At 46.4% G+C, this 24,377-nt stretch overlaps 1 protein-coding gene across 1 annotated transcript; it reads left to right on the forward strand.

The window, feature by feature from the left end:
- Positions 1-5,715: 5,715 nt before the first annotated feature.
- LOC309334259 (uncharacterized protein) lies at positions 5,716-13,756 on the forward strand (the record flags this gene model as incomplete). Its single annotated transcript, XM_081848495.1, has 8 exons — positions 5,716-6,598; positions 7,741-7,828; positions 8,389-8,451; positions 9,005-9,090; positions 9,571-9,633; positions 10,009-10,117; positions 10,742-11,007; positions 13,745-13,756. Exons 1-8 carry the CDS (start codon positions 5,840-5,842, stop codon positions 13,754-13,756), a joined length of 1,446 nt encoding a protein of 481 aa, XP_081704621.1. The 5' UTR covers positions 5,716-5,839.
- Between the last annotated feature and the right edge of the window lie 10,621 nt (positions 13,757-24,377).

Here is a 24,377-nt window from a genome sequence, read left to right on the forward strand (position 1 = left end):
GTACATGTATGTTGAAAAGGGTAATGCAGTTAAATGCTTGAGGGTGGACAAAATTACGTTTCTGGGCAGGCTTTTGTTGGCATCCATCTGACTTGAGAGACAATGGAGTATGCCTACAGGGGTGAAGTTAAACTGTTGAATTAGCAGGGAAATGACCACCCCATTGCACAAGCTGGCACTGGGTGTATAGAGGTCCTAGGCTGCCCAGATGATAAGACCCCCCCTCCCTTGAGCTCACTGATCTGGTCCAAATGGAAAGAGCAATAATACATTTGGCATCAGCTTGGCTGCAGGAGTTGCTGGAAGGAGGTGTACAAGGTGCCATCCAACCACTCTTGGAGATTCCATTCTGGATTTGTGTAGGGTTCATTCTTTAGCCTTCTCCTCTCTTGAATACACAGTGGTGCCTCAGGTTACAGATGCTTCAGGTTACAGACGCTTCAGGTTACAGACTCCGCTAACCCAGAAATAGTACCTTGGGTTAAGAGCTTTGCTTCAGGATGAGAACAGAAATCACACAGCGGTGGCAGCGGGAGGCCCCATTAGCTAAAGTGGTCTTCAGGTTAAGAACAGTTTCAGGTTAAGAACGGACCTCCAGAACGAATTAAGTTCTTAACCTGAGGTACCACTGTATCATGCAAGGCAGCAGAGGTTTAGGGTCAGAATTTTCCTTTTCCCAGATGGGCTACCTTCCCAGGTTGACCAGGCCCATTTGCCCCTCACTTTCCTTTACAGCATGTGCAGAAATCATCTTCTTGGATGTTGGACCCACTATTGGTCTCATCCACTCAATCCACAGGAACCTATCTTTGCATACAGCCAAAGTTCCCAACTCACTGGGGTTTTGAGATCCATTGGCTACTCTCACCTGGTTTAGCCAGCCAGTTGAAGCCATTTTTTGGGGTGTGGCCACTGCTACATGCTACATGCTGTAGCAGGTTAGAATCAGAGAATCACAGAATTGTAGCACTGGAGTCCAGCTAGTCCAGCCCCCTGCAATGCATGAATCTCAACTCAAGCATCCCTAACAGGTGGCCATACAACCTCTGCTTTAAAAACTCAAAGGAAGGAGAATCCATTCCTCTATGGCTTGCCCTGTGACTGACAACAATAAGAGCATAGAGTATGGCTGCTTTGCAAGCCATTTAGTGAACAGCCCTGCAGAGTTTCATTTCCCTCAGCAAAGCTCCTGTATATGCTCTGCTTGTGAGCCTCTGTTGCACAGCAGAACTTTTGCTTCTGGCCCTAGGGACTGAGGTGGGGACATGGAGATAAGAGGTGCAGACTTCTGTAGAAACCTCTCTCTCTCTCTCTCTCTCTCTCTCTCTCTCTCTCCCCTATGATGTGACCTAAAAAGTTCACAGGAAGTGAACCAATAGTTAGGTCCATCTGTACTGGCTCAGTATGACCTATTCTGACAGATGCTGTCTTTGCAGTTTGTGCCCAAGAGCCTTTCAGCTTGAGAGATCTGGATCTGAACCTGGGACCTGCACGCCAAGGCTGTGGTAAGAAATAGCCTTTGGCAGGTGGTCATGTTTGGGCCCTGTCTGTGTGGGAATGTTCAGGGAGGCAGGAGAGGATATATTGTTTAATTATATCCTTTCCAACATGTGTTAACAAGTTCTATAATTTAGCAGAGTAACATCTCCCTTTTAAACTTACACAGTGGATAGGTTTGCCAGGCTTGCTTAAGCCTCTAAAATAAGTTTCCTGTTAATTCCCCTTTAAGGTAAAGGTAAAGGTACCCCTGCCTATACGGGCCAGTCGTGTCCAACTCTGGGGTTGCGCGCCCATCTCGCTTAAGAGGCCGGGGGCCAGCGCTGTCTGAAGACACTTCCGGGTCACGTGGCCAGCGTGACAAGCTGTGTCTGGTGAACCAGTGCAGCACACGGAAACGCCATTTACCTTCCCGCTAGTAAGCGGTCCCTATTTATCTACTTGCACCCGGGGGTGCTTTCGAACTGCTAGGTTGACAGGCGCTGGGACCGAGCAGCGGGAGCACACCCCGCCGTGGGGATTCGAACCGCCGACCTGACGATCAGCAAGTCCTAGGCGCTGAGGTTTTACCCACAGCGCCACCCGCGTCCCTCTTTATTCCCCTTTATTCCCTCCTAAAAGGAATAGACATGACACAGTCTTGTATAAAAGGTATAAAATAGTTTGGTCACACCCATCTCTGATCAGAAGGAAACGGGAAGTTTATCTACTGGCTGGACAAACATCCCTCTCTAGGAATGTAGTATTTGACTGCTCTGTATTTGACATCCCACAATCTGGAGAGTTGAACCCAGGGATTCTCAATTAGGGTCACCAGGGCCAGCACAGGACATTATGCTGCTACTAGCAATCCCTACCCTACCCCAACTCCCACCTCTCACAACCTCCTCCTCTGCCGTAACCCCTCTTCCCGTTGGATGCAATTCCCACCCTGGAGCAGGTTGCAGGTGTCACTTCCACCGCCCTCCCCCTTTCCAAATGCCGTTTGGTTCTCCTCATTCTTTTTGTGCCCTCCAGGGTGCCAACTTGAATAAAATATCCCCACCCCACATAATCAATCACATGACATGGTGCATGCACACCATTTGAATGGCAGTGCACATCAACTTGGGGGGCCCGTCCCCCTCAAATATTTTATTGTGGAAGGGGTCCAAGGGGACCTGGGCCTGTGAGAGCTGGCTCCTGTGATACTCTCTCGCTCCTTCCTTGCCTGGTCTCTCTTCCTCTCTCTGCCATCCTAAAACTCTCTCTGGATTTTGCTCAACTCTCTCTCTCTCTCTCTCTCTTTCTGTGTCCATGTTGCTTCACTTTCATTGTCCTCCCTTCAGTCTCCACTATTGCATTATGCCCCCTCTCTTGGCCCGTCCATGGGCATTCCACTGCCTGCAGCATGCCAGGGTTCTACACATCCAGAAGCAAAGCCTCAGGTGTTTCCCCGATTGCATCTTCACCACAACCCTGTGAGGTAGGCTAAGTGGTTGGTAAGGGACTGGCCCGGTATAGCCCAGTGAAGCTGCCAAAGCCAGCAGGATGGCGGTTAAGATTAAACACACACACACACACACACACACACACACTTTCCCCTCAGTGAGAAAGCCGGGATGAGTCGTGCTAGCATCCTGTGGCCTTGATGGGCTTAGAGGCAGCCCAGCACACCTGGTATTCCACCTCTCAAGCAGGGAAGAGAGAAAGAGCCAAGCGCCACCTTGATGACGAGCATCCAGGACCCTTTGACACAGAAACCAGCCCGTTAGCAAGAGCCCCGCGGCAAAGCGCACGGGCAGAGGCGGGCACCCCAAGGCCAGGCTGCATCTCTGCCCGCCCCCGGCTCTGCCCCCTTGTCTGCAAGCAGGCTGCCTCCTGGGAGGATCAGCGCTTTTCTCACGGGACACAAGCGCACGACTTCCCCCTCCCACTTGCCGCCCGCCCCAGTCTTTCTCCGACGCCTCAGCGACTCATCCCAGGTGGGAATTCGGGTGGCGTTGCTTGCAGAAAGCGACAGAAACTCCAATTCGTCTTATTCGGTAGGTAGGTTTTCTGTGATCCACACAACTTTTCCCAAAAAGTATGGGTTGACTACTGATTTACCATTTAAGCGGCAAAAAGACCTAGGTTTGTAGGACAGGTGAAAAAAACCACGAATTACATTTAAAGTTCTGCGAGATGCGAAGGAAAGCTTGCGTTTTAGACTTCTGTTTTACAGCTTGTTGCAACTTGGTGCGGTTAACGGAATGGGGGATATTGAGAAATAAGAGACTTTGGGAATTAGAAGGTTGGGATTTAAGGGTTAGATGGCTTGGATATTTGTGGTAGATAAAATTAAAGTAATTGCGCACTTTAAGAACCACTCTGTTAGACGTGCGTGGCGTGTTAAGAATCTGGAAATAGATATAAAGTTAGTTTATGCGCAAAGACTCCATTTTGGGTTTCACCAGAAGCCGCTTTTTACAGAAAAGGGGTGACGGATAAAGAGAAATGGTTAACCTGTCGAGAGTTCTTAAAGTCGAAACGAGGAGATTGTAAAATTAAACAAGGGAACAATTAATAGTGGAAGGTTACAATTTCCAGTGGTTTTCTCTGTTACAATTTTATAAAAGAGGGCTCGGTTCTTTTTCGGGGGAGGGTGGCGGGGATTTTTGCTGTTGCTGATGTTAACTTTTTACATCTTTATTTTGGATCATATGATTTATGTGGAATATTATGATTTACGTGGATTTTTTCCAATTTGGTTGTGTACCTTTTGGCATTTTGTTCATTGTTTATGACTAGTTTTGCTGTGTTTGCACAAAATATATAATATGTTATTTTTTGTAAGCTGCCTTGCACATGGTTTGAACTTTGGAAAGCCAACATACACCACTGGGTTTTTCAGGTATCCAGAGAAATTGTGGATTTTAGGACTTAGAAATGGGTCAGTAGCTTTATTTGGCACTGCCAGAAAAGACTGCCCCTTAAAATTCTGTTTCTAACGCGTAGTATTTAAAGGCAAACTTTATCCTGTTTTATGTCAGGAGTTGGGAATTCTAGAAGTAGAATTCCTTTTTACACGTTCTTACTTCCTGTACTGCTTGAATGGAAGAGTAAAAACTTCACTTACTAATTAATTATGTTAAGCGAGGCAAACGTTAGGTCAGGAAGCGAAAGAAAGACTATGGAAAGAGAGACTAGAAAGCCGAGTAAATGGGACTGTATTGCCTTCGCTGCCCATTTCTGCCTTCAGGCACAGAGCACAATAATATTTCAGGTGTTCTAGTGTATAATTCGGAGACAGGAGTTGATTTTACTTATTGTAACATCCTGGTGAGCACAGAGAGAAGTACGGCTATGATAAATGGAGAAAGGGAAGGCTGATGGGTCTGCATGCATTTTGGGCAGAGGAGGAGGGTCTGTGGAACTGCCCACCACTGCCGTGTACTGTTCCTAGGATAGGTAAAGATCATTAAACAGTTTTCAAATTGAAAAAGGTGTTTCATTTTTAATAACAGACATACTAAAGCTGTAGTCACACTTGAAGGACTTATTGGAACTAGCAAGCCACCTGACAAAAAAGAAAGGTTGAGTAGGTTCTTCATTACTTGCTCCAAATGGTCTTAGGGAAATCTTCTGCCACCCACCACAAAATTGGAGCTGTTTCTCACATTGGGTCTGACTTGCCCTCTAAACACAGTTTGACAAAGTTCTGTAAGTCCCTCCAAGTGCTGCAGGCACTGAGCAGGGTCCGGTGTGGTTTTATATTGGATAGGAGACCATGTGTTGGGATTTCTGCATTGCAGAGGGTTGGTCTTGATGACCCTCAGGGTCCCTTCCAATTCTATAATTCTATTATTCTAACTAGAAAAAGAATAAGGAAGGCACAAGCAGTATATGACCACAGCAGCCAGATTATTCCATGTACAAAGATGGAAGGACTTCTTACTACCTACAATGGAAGAATGGTTATTGAAATCAATGGATTTGGCTGAGATAGCAAAGTTGATGTGCTTAATTAGAGAAAAATCACTGTTGACATTTATTAATGAGGGAATTAAAAGGGAAACCCTTTTTTGCACTGAAAGGAACATGAACTTGTGATAATCTGGGTTCAAAAGACTGGGGGGGAGATTGGTTTATGGAAAGAAGAAGAATTGGATTTTAATATGAAGAAAGAGTTCTGCATAAGTTTTTAAAGTTGATAGATGAAGAATCAGAAGTCTTCTTCTTTTCTTTCTTATAGATTTTATGTTTAAAAAATGCTTGATATCTGACATTGATTTCTGTATACTGTTTTTTCCTTGTCTTTCAAGCTTTAATAAAAAATAGCCTTTGAAATCAGCCGGTGCTTTGGTCAGAAGACGTCCACAGAATGGAGAAGAAAAGTTCACCCAAGTCCCCTCCCGAGTCCCCTGCCGAGACCCCAGCTGAATCGCTGGATGAGCCTTCTCTTCCCCAGCCTGATCCAGAGTCCACTGAGCGCCCAGCTTCAGTTCCCAGCACTGCTGTTGAAAGCAGTGCTGTCTTGGGCCAGGAAGAGCCGAGGTCCCAGCACCCTTATCCACAACTGTTTGGATGGGGCGCCTCCTCCTCCTCTGGCAGAGCTCCATTGCCGGCCCCTGAGCTGAGCACCGCAGATGTGATCAAGCCCTTACTTTTCTGCCAGCCTATGGCCCATGTGTACCCACGGGTCCGAGGGCATGCCATACGACCTTCCAGGTGCTTCACTGGAAGTGTTTCCCTCCCGGGCCAAGAAAAGCCGGCTCTTAGGCTGGGCTCATCACACCGCCGTGGCATCAGCCGAAGTGTTTCCTTTATGATTGATGAAAGTCCAGCTCCCAGGGAGAGCTCCACATGCCGTGGCAATGGCCAAAGTGCTTCCCCCCCAGGGCGAGAAAATCCATCTCTGGATGAGGTTTCTTCTACCCAGGGAATGGGTCGCAAGCGTGCAGCGACATTCTCTAGCCTGAAGTCTGGGAGTAAGAAAAGTGTGTCCAGCTTTGAGGGCATCTCCTTTGAGAGTGCTCTCCAGGGGACCCAGGCTGTTTCCTCTACCTTTAAGTCTCCAGAGGGGTCTGTCCCAGCTCCGAGCACAGCTGATCTGGCTAAAGGCGGCCAGGGGCAAGGCCAGGTAAGTCCAGATTGAGAGGTAGGGAAAGAGCTTTGAGGCAGTAATGCCCACCTTGAACCTCTCCAGCTGGTTTGGACAACTGCCCCCATCCCTGACCCCTGACTGTGCGGTCATGGTCTGATGAGAGATGGAGCCCTGGAACACCTGGAGGGCACCAGGCTGGGGAAGGATGTCGTGAGGTGGAAGGCAAAAGGAAGACAGGCAGCCAATCCTTCTTCTCCTGCATGCCACATTTCCAGAAGGCAGCTTCTAGCTTAATGGCTCACCTGAGTTGCCATGCTTTAAACTGAGGAAGCCGCAGTGGCTCAACAGAACTCACAAGTTAGGAAGTCCTATGTTATAGTCCCCATCCTATTCGGTTTGTGGGGAGAATAGTGCAGTTTCCCTGTGGGTTGGCAGCCTGCAGAGGGTGGCATGTGGGCCCAGGAAAATGGCTTTGTTAGGGGAGCCTCAGAACTCGTCCTCTGCATGTTTGTTCCCCGTTGCACCAAAGTGGGAACTGTCTTGCAATTCAGGCTTGTGGCACACAGGTAGAGAAGGGGAGCTGTTCATGTCTTCAGATGCCTGGGAGAAGAGAGCAGTGGGTGGGGGCAGCCTCTGCTACCCCTTCTAGAAAGGAGGCCTTTGCCAACATAGGTGCAATTCTGGTCCAGGTGGGAAGCGTGTTTATCCATCATGCATTGGAGGAATGCTGCTGCCAGCCAGTACGGGCTATTAAGGATATTTTTACTTTGGCCTGTTTATTTTGCTGTATTTCAATGTTTGCATATTTTCTGACATTGTTGTAAAGTGCCTTGAGATTCCCACACAATAGGTCGCAGGTAAATACTCTAAAAACAATAACTCCCCCCCCATCATGTCACAAAGTCAATTGACACAGAGCCTAAATAATGCCAAAGAGCTCTTCTACCTGGAAGTGCAACACCAGCCCTTAAACACAACAGCATGATGTGCAGTTGTCACACGGCTATGAGCCCATTTCTCATAGGCCATTAATGCAGGTCTGAATAGTGCTTTTTTGGAAATCCCCACCCCCCTGCAGAAAAAGAGCACCTGCCCCTGAAATCCTTCCACTTTAAAGTATATGAATGACAGATACCTAAAAAATGTCTCCTCTGATATTTGGGTCATGTGTCTCATAGAAAAAACATGCCATGGTTTCTCGTGGACGAAAACCTGCCATGAAATTTGGCAAAGGAGCTACACGAACAAGGATCCCAGTTTCTGGTGGTGAGCTGACTTGGTTTTGGTTGGGGAGGGTGTACACTGTAGGGGATTGGTCTGCTAATTTCTAATGGGTGCTTGTGCTAATTAGGTTGGGGTGTGCATCCTCTGGACCGCAAAATATCTGACTGATCTTATATTCTTTTCCTGCAAGGCTGCAGTTAGGTTAGTGAGTGGCAGGCTATTGCCTATCTTGTGTATCAGCAGCACTGTAGAGTCAGGCCAGATGGCAAATCCTGATAGTTTGGGTCGGGATGCATATGGAATGGGTTCGGGAAAGAGGGAACTCATTTATAAACTCAAGAGCTGGTTATATGTTGGGATAGGGGAGGAAGAGGGCTGGGTAGACTCTTATGGTTTGTGTAGCAGGCTGTGAGAGCTTTTGGCATTTTCCTCAACAGCTGTTACACTGCATGCTAGTATGAAGGTGGAAACCAGCAACTTTCCATTGTGTGTGGGGTGTTGACCACAACACTTTCGTCAGGCTGTGGTCTGAATGGAGATACATTGCAGCCTTAGGACTCAACTTGATGCCTTTCCTAAATTGGTGTTTGTGGTTTTTGCAGCTGGGAATAGGAAGAAAGCATTAGGTGAAGGATCCCACCAGAGGTCATCTCGGTCAGACAAATGTAAGTGTGCAAGGAAATCAGTCTCAGCAGTGGTAGTGGATCTTAACACTTCTCCTAGAAAGATAGGAAATAGGTGCTAGACTGAAGCTGTGTGTGTTTGGAAGAGGAACTCTGTTGACCAGCCAGGGGAAGCTGTAACTGCCTGGTGAGGCAGCTCTTGGGCTGCATGGCCTTGTGTGGGATAGTTGAATTTGAGAGACAGGGCTTCCCCAAGCAGAATGCTGGCCATCCAGAGCCACAGCATAGATGCTCTTTTCCTGAGTTATAGCAGCTCTTTTGGCTGAGGTGTGGCATGCATGCTTGCCTAGGGAATTCGGGGATGGCCACTTCCAATCTACCATTTTTCTGCTGGAGAGGTGGCTTGCTCCAGCAGAGGGAGGCGGCACTCCACAGAAACACTCTCTGTCATACAAGCAGTCCTCTACAAGGAGATCCTTGGCCTGGGAGGGTGCTGGAAGTGACCATATTCCAGATGAGGGGGAGCATGAAGCCAGGCTCTGGGCTTTTGTTTCATGTTGGAATGGAGATGTAAAATCACTTCTTTTGTACTCAGGTCAGGACAACAGATCCACATCTGGGAGCTTGATGGAGGGTGAAGGGATCCGCTGTGGTCCAGGACAAGCTGCACTTGCTGCTCAGGTAAGGCCAGAAGGGTAGTTGGCGGATGAAGTTAATCAAGTCAACTTTAATCATTTAAACTGCCAGGAAAAGGGCCAGTTTAAAATAGTGGCTGTCTAGTTCACCTAGTTCATGAAAAGCACACATGAAAAACTGGTTCTATAATAATGGAAATTGCCTGCTTTGCACCTAAGGAGAGCTTGATAAGGATTGAAGAAATGCAGTGTGATACAGAATCTGTCGTAACTTCTCTCAGGTAAGGTCAGAAGGGTGGGTGGAGGGTGGAGTTGATTGAACTTTAATTATTTAAATCACTCAAAAAAGGGCCAGTTTAAAACTGCAGTTGTCTAGTTCACAAACATCCTGAACAAGCATGAAATACAATTGTGCATACTCATTCTTCTTATTGTGTGCCTGGTTTCAGCCAGAAATGTGGGATTTTCATCATTAAATGTTAACTGGTTACTATAATAATTGAAATGTGCCTCATTTGTAACTAAGGAGAACTTGATGGCAGCTGAAGAGAACCCAGTTGATCAAAGACGTGCTGGAACTTCTGTTCAGGTAAAGCCATAAGGGCAGGTGGAGGATGGAGTTAATCAAGTCAACTTTAATCATTTAAATTGCCAGAAAAAGGGCCTGCTTAAAACATCAGGCAATGCCATTTATATACTCATAATCCAGAGCAGCCTTTTCCCATACTCCTCTGAAGTACCACCGCTGTAACACCAGCGCTTGGCCTTCTGGCACCTGCAGGCTAGGGAAAGAGCTCTCTGGGCTCTGCCTGCAATGCCTTTAGCATCCTGGGGTGGAATTCCTTCTCGGCAATAGCACTGTTGGCTTAGGTTTGTTGTTGTTATTCCTGAATTCTTTAACCAGGGCTTCTGCATCTTCTGTAAATGTCTGAAGTAAATATCTACCAATCTCTGTCCTCTCCAGGAAATTGAAGCACTGAGGATGGAAGTCAGAAGACTTAAGAGGGAGGTGAAGTCAATGTATAGAGAAGTTGCAATGATACGCAGAAAAAGCCAGGAAATGCAAGGAAGAGGTATTTTTGAGAATCCTGCACTTGCTAATTCAGGGGCTGCTGCCTTTTCTGAGGGCAGTGATATGGCCCTCCAAATGATGTTGAACTATGTCCCATCATCTGTAATGACCACTGGCCATGTTGGCTGGGGCTTATGGGAGCTGGAGTCCAATGCACCTGGAGGGCCATAGGTCTCCCACCCTTAGTCTGGAGCAGAGCTCAGGGTGCCTTTTTGGGAGATGCTAACCTTGCCTTCACTGGGCAGAAGTCTTGGCAGGAGCGGTGTTTACCCTGCACAGGAGGCCAGAGGCCAGGAGCAGACTGTGTATGTGCCTCTGAAGGGCACCAAGGTTTGCTGTCTTCCTTGTGGCCTGGATTTCCTGTCTTCCTTGGTTGTCCATTTTTGCCATAAAAAATGAAAGTACAGCATAATGGAAACATACCCTCCAACATTTCTCTGATGAAAATAGGGTCATCCTAAGGAAAAGTGGGACATTCTGGAATCTAACTGGAAACTGGGATGGCTTCTCTAAATCAGGGACATCCCTGGGAAATACGACACTTGGAGGGTCTGTGAAAATACAGTTTATGGTTGTACATACCATATACCAATTTTAACTGGTAGTTCTTTGGCTTTTCCCTCAGCTATTCTTTCACTTGAGGAAGAAGAGGAGGAGGAGGAAGAGGAAGAAGAAGAGGAGGAGGAGGAGGAAGAAGAAGAGGAGGAGGAAGAGGAGGAAGAGAAGGAGGAAGAAGAGGAGAAGGAAGAAGAGGAGGAAGAGAAGGAAGAGGAGGAAGAGAAGGAGGAGGCAGAGGAGGAGGAAGAAGAGGAAGAAGAGGAAGAAGAGGAGGAAGTGAAGGAGGAGGCAGAGGAGGAGGAAGAAGAGGAGGAAGAGAAGGAAGAGGAGGAAGCGGAGGAGGAGGCAGAGGAGGAAGAAGAGAAGGAAGAGGAGGAAGAGGAGGAGGAGGAGCAGGAAGAGGAGGAGGAAGAAGAGGAGGAGGAAGAGGAGGAGGAGGAAGAGGAGCCACTGGAGAAAAATAAAGAAAACTGAGGGATATATATTTTCATATATATTTCTCTTATCAGTTATATTCCTTTAATTATTTTAAAAGTACAGTGGTACCTCTGGTTATGTACTTAATTTATTCTGGAGGTCCGTTCTTAACATGAAACTGTTCTTAACCTGAAGCACCAGTTTGGCTAATGGGGCTTCCCGCCACCGCTGCACAATTTCTGTTCTCATCCTGAAGCAAAGTTCTTAACCCGAGGTACTATTTCTGGGTTAGCGGAGTCTGTAACCTGAAGTGTCTGTAACCTGAGGTAGCACTGTATTGAATAGAGATTAGTCTTCTGAGCACAGTCTGTGAAAAGGTTTTCTGAAGATCAGCAGCACTTGGCTTTAGCTTGCTGCTAAGAAATCACTACTTGCTCTTGCCTTTCATATCCAGGGCTGGATTTAGGTTTGATGACACCCTAAAGCTACTGGAGGGAATGGGGCCCTTTATATGTCCAGCTTTCCTTTTTCAACAACAAATTATCGCTGTGTTTTTTTGTGTTGAATAGATGCTAATAGATCCATACACAACACAAAACACTGTTGCTGTATGTAGGTTTTATTTTATTTGTTTTTTATCTTATCTTTTGGAAATGCACATCCAGTTCTTTTTTCCTTTATTTTTTACCCCCCGCAAGAGAGTGGGGCCCTAAGCTATAGCTTGCTTAGCCTTATAGTCCAGAGGAGGGCAACCAAAATGGTCAAAGGCCTGGAAACGATGCCTTACGAGGAACGGCTAAGGGAGCTGGGCATGTTTAGCCTGGAGAAGAGGAGGTTAAGGGGTGATATGATAGCCATGTTCAAATATATAAAAGGATGTCACATAGAGGAGGGAGAAAGGTTGTTTTCTGCTGCTCCAGAGAAGCGGACACGGAGCAATGGTTCCAAACTACAAGAAAAAAGATTCCACCTAAACATTAGGAAGAACTTCCTGAGAGTAAGAGCTGTTCGACAGTGGAATTTGCTGCCAAGGAGTGTGGTGGAGTCTCCTTCTTTGGAGGTCTTTAAGCAGAGGCTTGACAACCATATGTCAGGAGTGCTCTGATGGTGTTTCCTGCTTGGCAGGGGGTTGGACTCGATGGCCCTTGTGGTCTCTTCCAACTCTAGGATTCTATGATTCTATTCTATGATATGTAAATCCGGCACTGTTCATATATCACTGTTCTATTGCAGTCCTTGCCATAGCTGTCCAGAGAAGTATTCTCAGGATCCTGTTGAGATTTCTGCCTGCCCTCCTTCCCCCCGGACAGAACTGGTTCTTTGGAATCTGGTAGCCACTGTCCCTTAAAGTTTAGCCTTTTGAGATGCAGGACCCACTTTTCACCCAAGCATGCACCTGAGAGCTCCTTTCTTAAATTTCTGGGGCATGCATTTATATTCCCTGAATTGTGGAGGCTCCATTGACAGCAATGAGAAACCGAGCCTTTAGAGTCATCAGCCCAGACCTGTGGAACTCCTTGCCAATAGAGAGTAAGAGGGCGCTTTCTGTGCCAACTTTTAAATGCCTGCTGTTTCATTCCACCAGGCCTATGTGGGCACACCTCCCCCAATGGTATATGGGTACGCCTTTAACTTTTTTACTTTTGGATTGTTTTTAGTGTTTATGGTTATATCCTATGACTTTTATCTTTCTGATTTTGTAACCTGCTTTGATATATTTAATGGTATATATTCCTTTATTAATAAATAAAATTGTTAATTAAATATGTTGAGAGTACTTCTGTTGTGAAGCTGAAAGCAACACTTTAAAGCAGGTGTGGGAACCTCTGGCCTTCCAGATGTTGTGGATCTGTAGCACCCCCCACCTCTGGTCGTCGGCTGTGTTCCTGGGGCTGTTGAGAGTTGCAGCACCAGGCTCCCCAAACCTCTGGGGCAAAGGGTGCCTGGGACCCTGATCTGACAGCTCCAGGTTATTAGATGACAACATTTATTTTCCACAGCAATCACCCCCAGTTTGGTTTGCAGAAGGGCCATAATGTAGTGTGGGAGCAGCTTCCCATGAGAAGGTCCCCATTTCAGACCATGATGTCTCCAGTCAGAGCTGGGGAAATCCCACAGAATGGCTGCCAGTCAATGCAGAAATATGTCCCCCATCTTTTGATTTGGGAGAGCTCAACTCAAAGAAAGGAGCAAGGGGCACAAGCGGCAGAGCACGGCCAAGAGACACTAAAATAAAACAGGAGTTTACAGCACCTAGTTTATAACCTGGGGCTCAGGGAAGAGGGTGAGCATGTTCAGCTCCAGATTTAGAGTGGTGTGGGGCGTTCCACTGCACAGGGTGCCAAGCAGAGGTGCGCACAGCAGCAGCAGCAGTAGCAGCAGCAGCAGCAGCACAACAACAACAACAACATTTATTATGGAGAAGATCCATTAAAAAGCAACTGCATCAGAAGGAATTATTGTGAAAATAAGACCTGGGTGTGGCACCAAATTTTGTCCTCGCTTAGAGAGCCATATTCCCAAAATGTGCCTTTCACAAAAAATGCACCCCCAGCTTGCAGCCAGAGGCTCTTGATTAGCTTATTTTGCAGAGTGGGTTGACGGCAGATAAAGATCTGGCATCCATGTCACCAATGCCCTGGCCTTTTGCCAGCTGCTGGCATGAGCCTCTTGGCAGAAGCCAACTTCTAAGGGCCGTGGGGGCTTCAGACCCCACAATAAACATTGAAGGAGCCAGGTCCCCCTAAAGTTGATGGGCATTCCCATTCAAATGGTGTGTGTGCACTGTGTCATGTGGGATGGGGCTTACGTAGGCCTCCGGGCAACCACATCATATATGCTCAAGGGACCCTCTAAGCTGGGAGCTCTCTCTGGAGTTAGCCTCTTGCTTTCTTCCCAGCAGGATAAGGCTCCCTACTCTGGAAAGCAATACAGCGAAAGCTGCAGTTCACCTGGCGTCCTGAGTAGGGACCCCCTGTTGACAAGCTGCCTTCTTCTTCTTCTTCTTCTTCTTCTTCTTCTTCTTCTTCTTCTTCTTCTTCTTCTTCTTCTTCTTCTTATCTGCCTGAGCCTTCCCTCTCCATCCTAATATCGGTCAAGAGCATGGTTGGGAGCTCCCAATTTATTTCTGGGGTAGTTTGCTAGCCAAATCCAGGTCCCGTCTTAATATCTGCCTTTGCTGCATTTGGTGATATGTGAGAACCTTCAGCATCCCCAAACAACTAGAGAGCTCCAGCAAGTGATGACACACACTCTCAAGGCTTGTTAGGTTCTCGGTAGGGAACTGGGTGCCCCTTTGCAGGGAAGAAGAGGTGGAGAGAGCAGCAGCAGATTTGCTGAAGATCTTCCTCCTCCCCAAAGGCATCAACAAATAAAACATGGCCGGGAAACTGCATCGCTTTGCAAGTCTGAGTTTATAGCACCTTGTTTATAACCTAAAATAATTATGCTAAAAGCAGGGGCTAGTTAAGCACAATATTAGCCCAAGCTCTGTACTGTGGCTCCGGTACAAATTTCCAATTTCCAAGTACAGTGGTACCTTGGTTTAAGAACTTAATTCGTTCTGGAGGTCTATTCTTAACCTGAATCTGTTCTTAACCTGAAGCACCACTTTAGCTCATGGGGCCTCCTGCTGTCGCCGCACCACCAGAGCACGATTTCTGTTCTCATCCTGAAGCAAAGTTCTTAACCCAAGGTAATATTTCTGGGTTAGCAGAGTCTGTAACCTGAAGCATATGTAACCTGAAACGTATGTAACCCAACGTACCACTGTACTGAAATTTAAGGGGAGGGGAGAAGCAGAATGAGGAAAGAATGTCGTTCTCAATATTTTAATATTTTGCAAAGATTCTCTTCTGAAAATCATTTCCTCCCATCAGTTCAATCATGTTTCTGAAATAATGAGGCCAGTGTCAGAGGCAGTGAGCTGTTTAAGGCTTTACAGGTCAAAAGTACAACTTTGAATGGGGTTCAGAAAGTAATTGGCAGGTAGTACAGCCAAGCCAGGATTGATGTTGCGTGCCCACATCTTGTTGCACTGGTGAGCAACCTGGCTGCTGAATGCTGTACCAGCTGAAGTTTCCAAACCATCTTCAGCCGCACATATGATGCATTGCAGTAATCTAACAGAGCATAAACAACAGAAGCTAGGCTGTCCCTGTCCAGATAGAGGCACAGCTGGGAAACCAGCTGAAGCTGATGGAAGGCATTCTGCACCACCAAGGTTTCCTGAGCCTCAAGACAGCAAAGCATCCAGAAGTAGCCCCAAACTACATACCCACTCTTTCAGAGGGAGTGTACCTCCATCAAAAGCAGGCCATCTCCCAACCATCCTCTCTAGGGAACTGCCCACTGGCAATGGATTGAGCTTCAGTGAGTTGGCTCTCATCTACTGTACTCGACTAACGAGGCAAGGTCCAATACATCCACTGCTACTCCTGCAGGTGTGAAGAAGTAATTGCTGCTGTTGTTGTTTATTCATTTAGTCGTGTCCAACTCTTTGTGACCCCATGGACCAGAGCACGCCAGGCACTCCTGTCTTCCACTGCCTCCCGCAGTTTGGTCAAACTCATGCTGCTAGCTTCGAGAACACTGTCCAACCATCTCATCCTCTGCTGTCCCCTTCTCCTTGTGCCCTGCATCTTTCCCAACATCAGGGTCTTTTCCAGGGATTCTTCTCTTCTCATGAGGTGGCCAAAGTACTGGAGCCTCAGCTTCAAGATCTGTCCTTCCAGTGAACACTCAGGGCTGATTTCCTTCAGAATGGATAGATTTGATCTTCTTGCAGTCCATGGGATTCTCAAGAGTCTCCTCCAGCACCAGAATTCAAAAGCATTAATTCTTCGGTGACTAGCCTTCTTTATGGTCCAGCTCTCACTTCCATGCATCACTACTGGAAAAACCATAACTTTAACTATATGGTGGCAAGGTGATGTCTCTGCTTTTTAAGATGCTGTCTAGGGTTTGTCACTGTTTTCCTCCCAAGAAGCAGGGGTCTTTTAATTTTAATTTCGTGGCTGCTGTCACCATCTGCAGTGACAGTGAAGAAGTAATACTGTGTGCCATTGACATATTGCTGGCAACATGCTCCAAAATTTCAGATTTATTTATTTATTTATTTATTTATTTATTTATTTATTTATTGAATTTATATACTGCCCTATACCCGGAGGTCTCAGGGTGGTTCACAGAACAAAATCAAAATATAAATACATAATCACAATAAAAGCAACAACAACCCAATTACCCCTCCACCATAAAAAACACCACATTTTAAAAGGGCACAGGATGTCAATAAAATCAACCAAAGGCCTGGTTAAAAAGGAACAGTTTCGTCTGGTGCCTAACTTCCCTGGGGAGAGCATTCCACAGATGGGGAGCCACTGCAGAGAAGGCCCATTCTCATGTTGCCACCCTCCAAACCTCTTGAGGAGGCACAAAAAGAAGGGCCTCAGAAGATGATCTCAGGGTCTGGGTAGGTTCACATGGAAAGAGGCGGTCCTTGATGTATTGCAGTCCTGAGCCATTTAAGGCTTTATAGGTCAAAACCAGCACTTTGAATTGGGCCTGGAAACTAATTGGTAGCCAGTGCAGTCAGACCAGGATTGGTGTAATATGCTCAAACCGTCTTGATCCAGTAAGCAACCTGGACCCTGAATTCTGCACTGCACTGAGTAGTTTCATGTAGAGGTTAAACAGCATGGGGGATAAAAATCAAACACTGAGGAACCCCACACTGAAGCTCCATGGGGCCAAATGATACCCCCCAAGCATCATCTTATAGAAATGAACATCCAAGTAGGAACAATGCTGCCCACCTCAACTCAAACAGCTGCTCCAAAGGATACCATGGTCAATGGTACAGGCACTTATAAAGGATACAATTTGGGGTTGCTGCACACATCAGTGGGATGCTTGCAAGTCCCTTCTGCCCTGTTCTGCCCCTGCCCCTTCCTTGTGGCACTGAAAACAACATGTGAATGGGGAGTTGCCTGTATCAGAAGCCATTGAGAGGTCAAGGGGCAAGAACACATTTTCCTGCCTCTCTCCCAACAGAGGCTGCCATATAGGGTTACCAAGGCTATTTCTGTAGCAAAACTGGACCTAAACCTCAGTTGAAATGGATCTAGAAATCAGTTTTCTCCAAGAGTGCCTGGAACAAGTTCTGGTAGATACTGTACTGCATCCTGAATGAAAGTTCAGCACCTGTTATGTGGACCCTTTTCAATGCATTATTTCCCAGTTACTCACTATGAAACCTACTTGGCCTGAGGCCCCTGTTTTCCATGTGTGAGATTTTGCTATGGCATTTTATCAGTGTGGTTATCTACCTCTACCATCTGTTATTACAGTATACTCCAGAGAACAGCCTCCCCATCCCCGGAAAATGTACCTATTTATGGGGAGACAGAGATCTTTAGACACACACACTACAGAAGGGATAGTGGCTGAGAACCTCAGCCTTTTGCATGTTCCTGGAGTGGGGTGTGCACGTGGATGGTTGTCTTTTTCATAGGTTTAAGTTGTCTTTAAAAACTGAAGGGGCAGACAGATACACTTAACTCATGTTTAAAAGGTGCTGTGTGTGCACATCTGAAGGTCCATAGATGAGTGGCAGAGCATCTGCTTTGCATGAAGAATGTTGGAGGAACTGGACATGGAGGAAGGGGTTATTTCATGGGCACAAATCACCCCATGCATGAAATAAGTCAACAGGTGCAAGGTCAGCCAAGCCAGTTGCTATGACAATGCCCCAGTGCCATCTAGATAAGTGATTAAGGCGTGTCAGCTCATCAGTCATTCTGTTTATGAGTTGGCATCTATCTTATGTCCTGAAGCTGGAGTAACAGAGATGCTTTGTACCTGTATATACCTATATCTGTTTCAGCAAAGCCTACAAGCTGCATCTGCATATCAACGTCCAGAACTGTATTATGCAACCTTGTTTTCTACAGCAGTAAACTGCCCTCTTTGCACTAGGTGCCAGGAAAAAAGGCTTGGGATCAGGCCTGGGCTAGGCCATGAGATTCCTCACGGCCTCCCTCTTTCTCCCAGTACTTTCCCACCTTTCTCCCTTAGTGTTGGTGGCGGCGGAGACAGAAGTAAGTGTTAAATAGTGGGTAGACATAGCAGACGACACAGCGATTTTTCCAAAACAGCTCTTTATTTGTAAGCTGGAACAGAACTGAACAGCAAACAGCTCGGCCGGCCTGCTTTTATAGGCAGCCGGCTGTCAACATTGTAGCAACAGCAACCCAGGGTTTCCCACCTAAAGTAACTGATGTGGACCTGAGTGAAAACTACATACATGATACTCCTGGTGGCCAGGTGAGAACGTAACAGTAAGCTGGTGCTAGGCTGGGGGGGGGCCTCCTTTTTGCTCCAGGCCTCGGAGCTCCTCTGGGCTGTTGGTCAGGTGGTGTCATCACGGATGCTAGGGGGAGTTGGGGGCTCTGTGCAGCCTCCCTGGTTGTCGTGCTGGGCACCTCTGGTTACCCCCAGTCACGGTGGTGGCAGCGGCAGTGTTGGTGGCGTGGGGACCAGCCAGGCAGCGCAGTTGGTGCTGGAAGTCCTCAGGAGCTCTGCGTGGCCATGGCGCTCGCCATTGCGCCTCGATGCACTCCTTCAGCTTTTGGAAATTGGCCTCCTTAAAGTCCAGAGTGCGTGAGTTTTCCCTTGCCACCGTATCCTGAAACCCAGGAAAACATGATCACTTCTTCCCAAGTTTCTGAGCACTTTCACTTCATCAATCAGTTCCTCCATTATGTGGGATGTAAACACAGGAGCAGTCAATGACAACATTCCTAGAGTGTACATGTTAGAACATGGGGAGGGATGTCTGTCCAGCAAGCAGGTAAACTTCCTGGGGACGGACTTCCTCCGCATGTGACCAGAGGTGGGTGTGGCCTCACCTGTGCAGGTAATGATAAAAGCACAGGGCAGGCAGCCACTCTCCCTCTTGCCTCTTGCCTCTTGCCTCTCTGCCATCTTCATCTTCTGAAGGAGCAACATGCCCTCTTGGCTCCCAGCCAAGAGAGGACAGTACTATCTTGCTACAAGATAGATTCTAACTGCATGTAACCTTTTTAAGCCTGCCTACCTTCTGGGATCATATTGTGAACAGAACGTGAGTAAACTCTTTTTATACTTTTATAAAGACTGTGTCGTGTCTTGTATTTTAAGAGGGAACAAAGGGGAAATTACCAGAGTAATTATTATAGAGGTTCTAGCGAACCTGTGCAAGCGTTACCGTTGCGAACTTAAAGGGGAATGTCTATAAACTCTGCTGATATTTTGGGAACTTGTTAGTACAAGTTGGATAAGGATATAATTAGTCAATATATCCTCTCCTGCACCCCAGAACATTCCCACACATATTGGTGAGGACCAGGTCCAAGATAAGTGATTCCCTTGTTGGTTCTTCCACCTTCTGAGAAATGAAATTGTCAGCGAGCAATGGAGGAATTTGTCAGATCTTACACTCTTGGCAGAGCTTGAGTCCCAACAGATATCGGTGAGGTTGAAGTCCTACGTGATTATTTTTTCTTTCCTTTTTGAATGTTTGGTAATCTGCTCTAGTAAGGCATCGTCCAAGTCTTCAGTCTGGCTTGACACCCACAGTAAGGTCACTGTTGTTTCTCCCTCCTATAATTTTTACCCATATGCTCCCAATCTGCTTTCCATGCTCCAGGTCATGGATTTCTTCACAAGTGTACCCATCCTTTATATACAATGCTGCTACTCCTCCCTTCCTGTTTGGTCTATTCCTTTCGAACAGATTATACCCCTACCAGGTTGTATTTGCTATCTTGTATTAAAAGCTCCAGTTCATCTTGTTTGTTTCCCAGACTCTGTGCATTTGTGTAGAGACAACTGAAACCATGAGTCATTCCCTGCAGCTGCTTTCTTCCTGTGGTTTCTTGCCCTTTAGCAGGTTTCTGGAGGGCCCCCCCCCCCCAGTTTCCTGTGCATCAATGAAGCTATTATCTCAGTGTCAGGTGCTCTTTTGCTTTTCGTATTGTTTTCTCCCTCCCCCTGAAGATCTAAAACTCTCCTGATCAGATTCTCAAGTAACCAATGCGTGTACTACTGTTGTAAGGCCTTCCTGGTCCAGGAATGGCCAGAATCTAAAATCGTCCTCCGCATCACAAAAGTTTTTATCTAAATTGCATGACACTAGAACTGGTAGACATCCAATGAAGCTGAATGTTGGGAGATTCAGGACAGACCAAAGAATGCACTTTTTCATGCAGCACCTCATTAAACTATGGGCCTCACTCCCACAGGAAGGAGTGATGGCCACTGTAGAGGATTCCACCAACCCAATTAATAAAGTTACAGATAGGTAGCCGTGTTGGTCTGCCATAGTCAAAACAAAAAAAATTCCTTCCAGTAGCACCTTAAAGACCAACTAAGTCAGTTCTTGGTATGAGCTTTCGTGTGCATGCACACTTCTTCAGATACCTTTTAATTAATACCAATTAATAAAGTAGCTGATCCAGCCCACCAACTGCCCCCACCTCACAGTACATCAATTAAATGAATGTCTATAATTTACCACAGGCTATCTTGTGTGGGTCTTGTGTGAGGGAAAACTTAATCTTAGGCAGGAGCTGAACAAACAAAAAAAGTTTTATTTACAAAAAAAGTTTGTGAAACAAAGTTGGGTCAAGAGATGTGTTCTTTCAAACAGAAGTTAATTACTTAAACTAGATATAAAGATGACACAGGCTTAAATGCAATATAATAGGCACAGTAGTTTTAAACTTCAGTTACTAAAAAATCAGTTGGTACATGCAGGCGGTGCTGTGGGTTAAACTACTGTGCCGCTTGATCTTGCCGATTGAAAGGTCAGCGGTTCGAATCCCCGTGACAGGGTGAGCTCCCGTTGCTCAGTCCCTGCTCCTGCCAACCTAGCAGTTCGAAAGCACACCAGAGTGCAAGTAGATAAATAGGTACCACTCCGGCGGGAAGGCAAATGGCGTTTCCGCGCGCTGCTCTGGTTTGCCAGAAGCGGCTCAGTCCTGCTGGCCACATGACCCGGAAGCTGTACGCTGGTTCCCTCGGCCAATAAAGTGAGATGAGCGCCGCAACCCCAGAGTCGGTCACGACTGGACCTAAGGGTCAGGGGTCCCTTTACTTTTACCTTTACCTTTACACTTCAGATAGGTGTTCAGGTTTCTAGGCTAGGTGGTAAAACACTTAACTCAGTTTCAGTTATTTCCCTCTCGTTTCTTCACTTAGTTGAGATAGTTTAATACTTACAAATATATTAACTTTGGCAGCAGGAAGTGGAAACACAGCTTCCTTCACCACTTAATACTTTGTTTCATGAGCGAGGGGTGCTTTTTGCCAGTTCCCCTCTCCTAGCAACTCCCCTCCTGAGGTGTTCCAGTTAGTGTAACAGACCCAGGGGATCCCCTCACCCAGGGCCAGATTTAGGTTTGATGAGGCCCTAAGCTACTGGAGGTAATGGGGCCCTTTATACGTCCAGCCGTCCTTTGTCAACAACAAATTGTTGCTGTTTTTTGTGTTGAATATATGCTATATGGAAATTGTGGACCTAATTTACACATAGCAAATAGGAGCCTACACAACACAAAACATTGTTGCTGTATGTAGGTTTTATTTTATTTGTTTTTTATCTTATATTTTGGAAATGTACATCCAGTTTTTTTCCCCTTTAATTTTTTTCGGGGCCCCCAAGAGAGTGGGGCCCTAAGCTATAACTTGTTTAGCTTATACATAAATCTGGCACTGCCCTCACCCCTTGTTTCTAGGTTCTTCTTTACCTAGAGGTACCTAGAGGTACCCTCTGTTCCTGACAGGAATGAGCCCCAGGGAGTCCCTGTTTCCCCAGCTCCTGCCTCAGACTCAGCCCTCCACTTTAACTCCTGTCTGAATCCTCTCCCAAGACGCTCCACACAGCCTCCCTCTCTAAGCCACGGCAATCTTCCCTCTAGCTACAGGTATTCTCCTCAGAGCCAGTTCTCCCTCAGTCAAACCCTCTCCTGCTCCCTGTCCCCCATCCCAAATCAAGCCCTATCCCTCAAACTGAAAACGCTGTCTAATACCTCAAATCAAGCCCTATCCCTCAAACTCAGGCATCGGCAAACTCGGCCCTCCAGATGTTTTTGGCCTACAACTCCCATGATCCAAAGCTAGCAGGACCAGTGGTCAGGGACGATGGGAATTGTAGTCCCAAAACATCTGGGGTGCTGAGTTTGCCTATGCCTGCTCAAACTGAACCCCATCTAACATCTCAAATCAAGCCCTATCCAACGCTCTCCATCAGAAACGGCTCCTTTTATTTTCCCTCCAAAAGTGCTGCTCTCCACCCTCCCCCATCTGGCTGGCTGTCTCTGTAGCCAATCAGAGGGAGGCTCTAGTCCTCTGGGGGAATTCTGAGGGACTGCATCACTTGGCTCTGCTGTCCATCACAGCCGCCAACTTGGATGGCTTGGAAAGAGAATTCGACGGATTCCTGGAGGAGTCTGCTATGGATGGCTACTAGCCATCATGACTGTGCTCTGCCTCTGAGGTTGGAGTAAGTAATGCTTCTGAGTACCAAGTGTTGGAAGCCGTGAAGGGGTGGAGTTGCTGTTATAGTGCTTATATCTTTCTTGTATGCCCTTCTTGGGTGCATCTGGTCAGCCACTGTGAGATCAGGATGCTGAACTAGATGGACCCCTTTTGTTCTGATCCAGCAGGGCTCTTCTGATGTTCTGATGTTTAGGAGCACAAACTGCCAACATAGGGAGCACTTCAAGATACCAGGAATATACACCAGATGCAGAGGGGGCTTGGGAGGCAGTGTAGCAAACCAGATCTACTGATGAAGGGCGGTATGCAAATTTAATAAAAATATTACTATTTTTTTGGTGGGAGGAATAATAAGCTTCAGCTTTGGAAGGCCATTTTTTCTGTTATTTGTTTGTTTGATTGTATGTATGTTTGTTTACTTGTATGTACGTCTGTTTTTCATAAATGTATTTATTTTAAATTAATAAAAATATTTATTTATTTTTAAAAAGGAAACACTTGGGACCCCAGGGTCTGTTGGTTGTGGAGGAGACAGAGGGGAGATTTGGTTTTCTTCCAGCTTGTTAGCTAGTTTATTTGTTATACGGCTTCTGTGAGTTTTTAACTGTAGAGTGAGTGAAATATAACACCGTGATGCAATTTTAACAAAAGATTTATTCCACAGATTTAGTCTCCCCAAATAATGAAAAGGAAGCACCTTCACTTCAAAAAGAAGGCTTGGTCAGTTGCTTGTTTTGTCTTCATATAACCTTGAGCTTCTCTTGTAAGGCTCTCAGGGACATGTGGAATAGGCAGCTGATAAAACTGGCTCTCTGTTCCTCCCCACCCCCACACAAAGGCAACATTTGCCCTGTTTTTCATCCAGCAGAGTGCCACACGCACAGCTTTGTGATTAAACTGTGCAGCTAGCATTTGACAAACAGTGGCATAATAATAAATGTGTGCATAGGCACACCAAAAAATATGAAGAGGGGAACTGGTTGCCCTTTTAAAAAATATTATTTGTGGCTGGTGGCTTTATATGCTGTTCAAGAGCTGCAACACGGAAGGCCGAAGACTCGGCAGCTGGAGCATTTGAGGATGGAGCTAAGTATCTCAACCCTGACTGGTCACCACCTTGGATCCATCCACTTCCCACCGCCCAATCCCACCCCCTCTGTTTTTAGATTTTTCTTATGGGGAATACTCCATATTAGTGTGCTGAAGAGTCCTGAAAAAACAAGAGCTGCTCTCATGTCTCCTTCCACATTTGGCCACGTTTAATGGAGGCCAAACTGCCAGAAGTTAAGCAAAATCTATAAGCCCAAAAGGAACTGAATGTCACATTTGCAAGAGCTGGTTTGAGGCTGTTGGGTGGGTTTTGATGAGTAGAAGAGGATATTTATTGATTGATTATCTTTCCTCTTCTTATTTGTGTAAGAATGCAAATACTTATTTCAGCAGAGTGAAAAATCTCCACCCATGAGCAGCTTATCTGCTCATGAGCCTATTTGGGCTCGCCCGCAAAGGCTGATGGATCCTGATAGATTCCGTCAGGCCTTGCAGGACCCTGCTTCTCCTGGCAACTCATTAAATGACCTTGTCAAGGACTGGAATAACTGGCTCTTGGCAGCTATCGATGAGATCGCGCCTAAGCGCCCTCTGTGACCCTGTCGAAACCGGACTCCTTGGTTTACTGAGGAGCTCCAGAAAATGAAGCAGGATCTCAGATGGCTAAAGCGAATATGGCGACGGACTCGTGACGG

The sequence above is a fragment of the Podarcis erhardii genome (assembly GCF_964252035.2).
Source record: "Podarcis erhardii genome assembly, chromosome: Z".
Taxonomy (NCBI): Eukaryota; Metazoa; Chordata; class Lepidosauria; order Squamata; family Lacertidae; genus Podarcis; species Podarcis erhardii.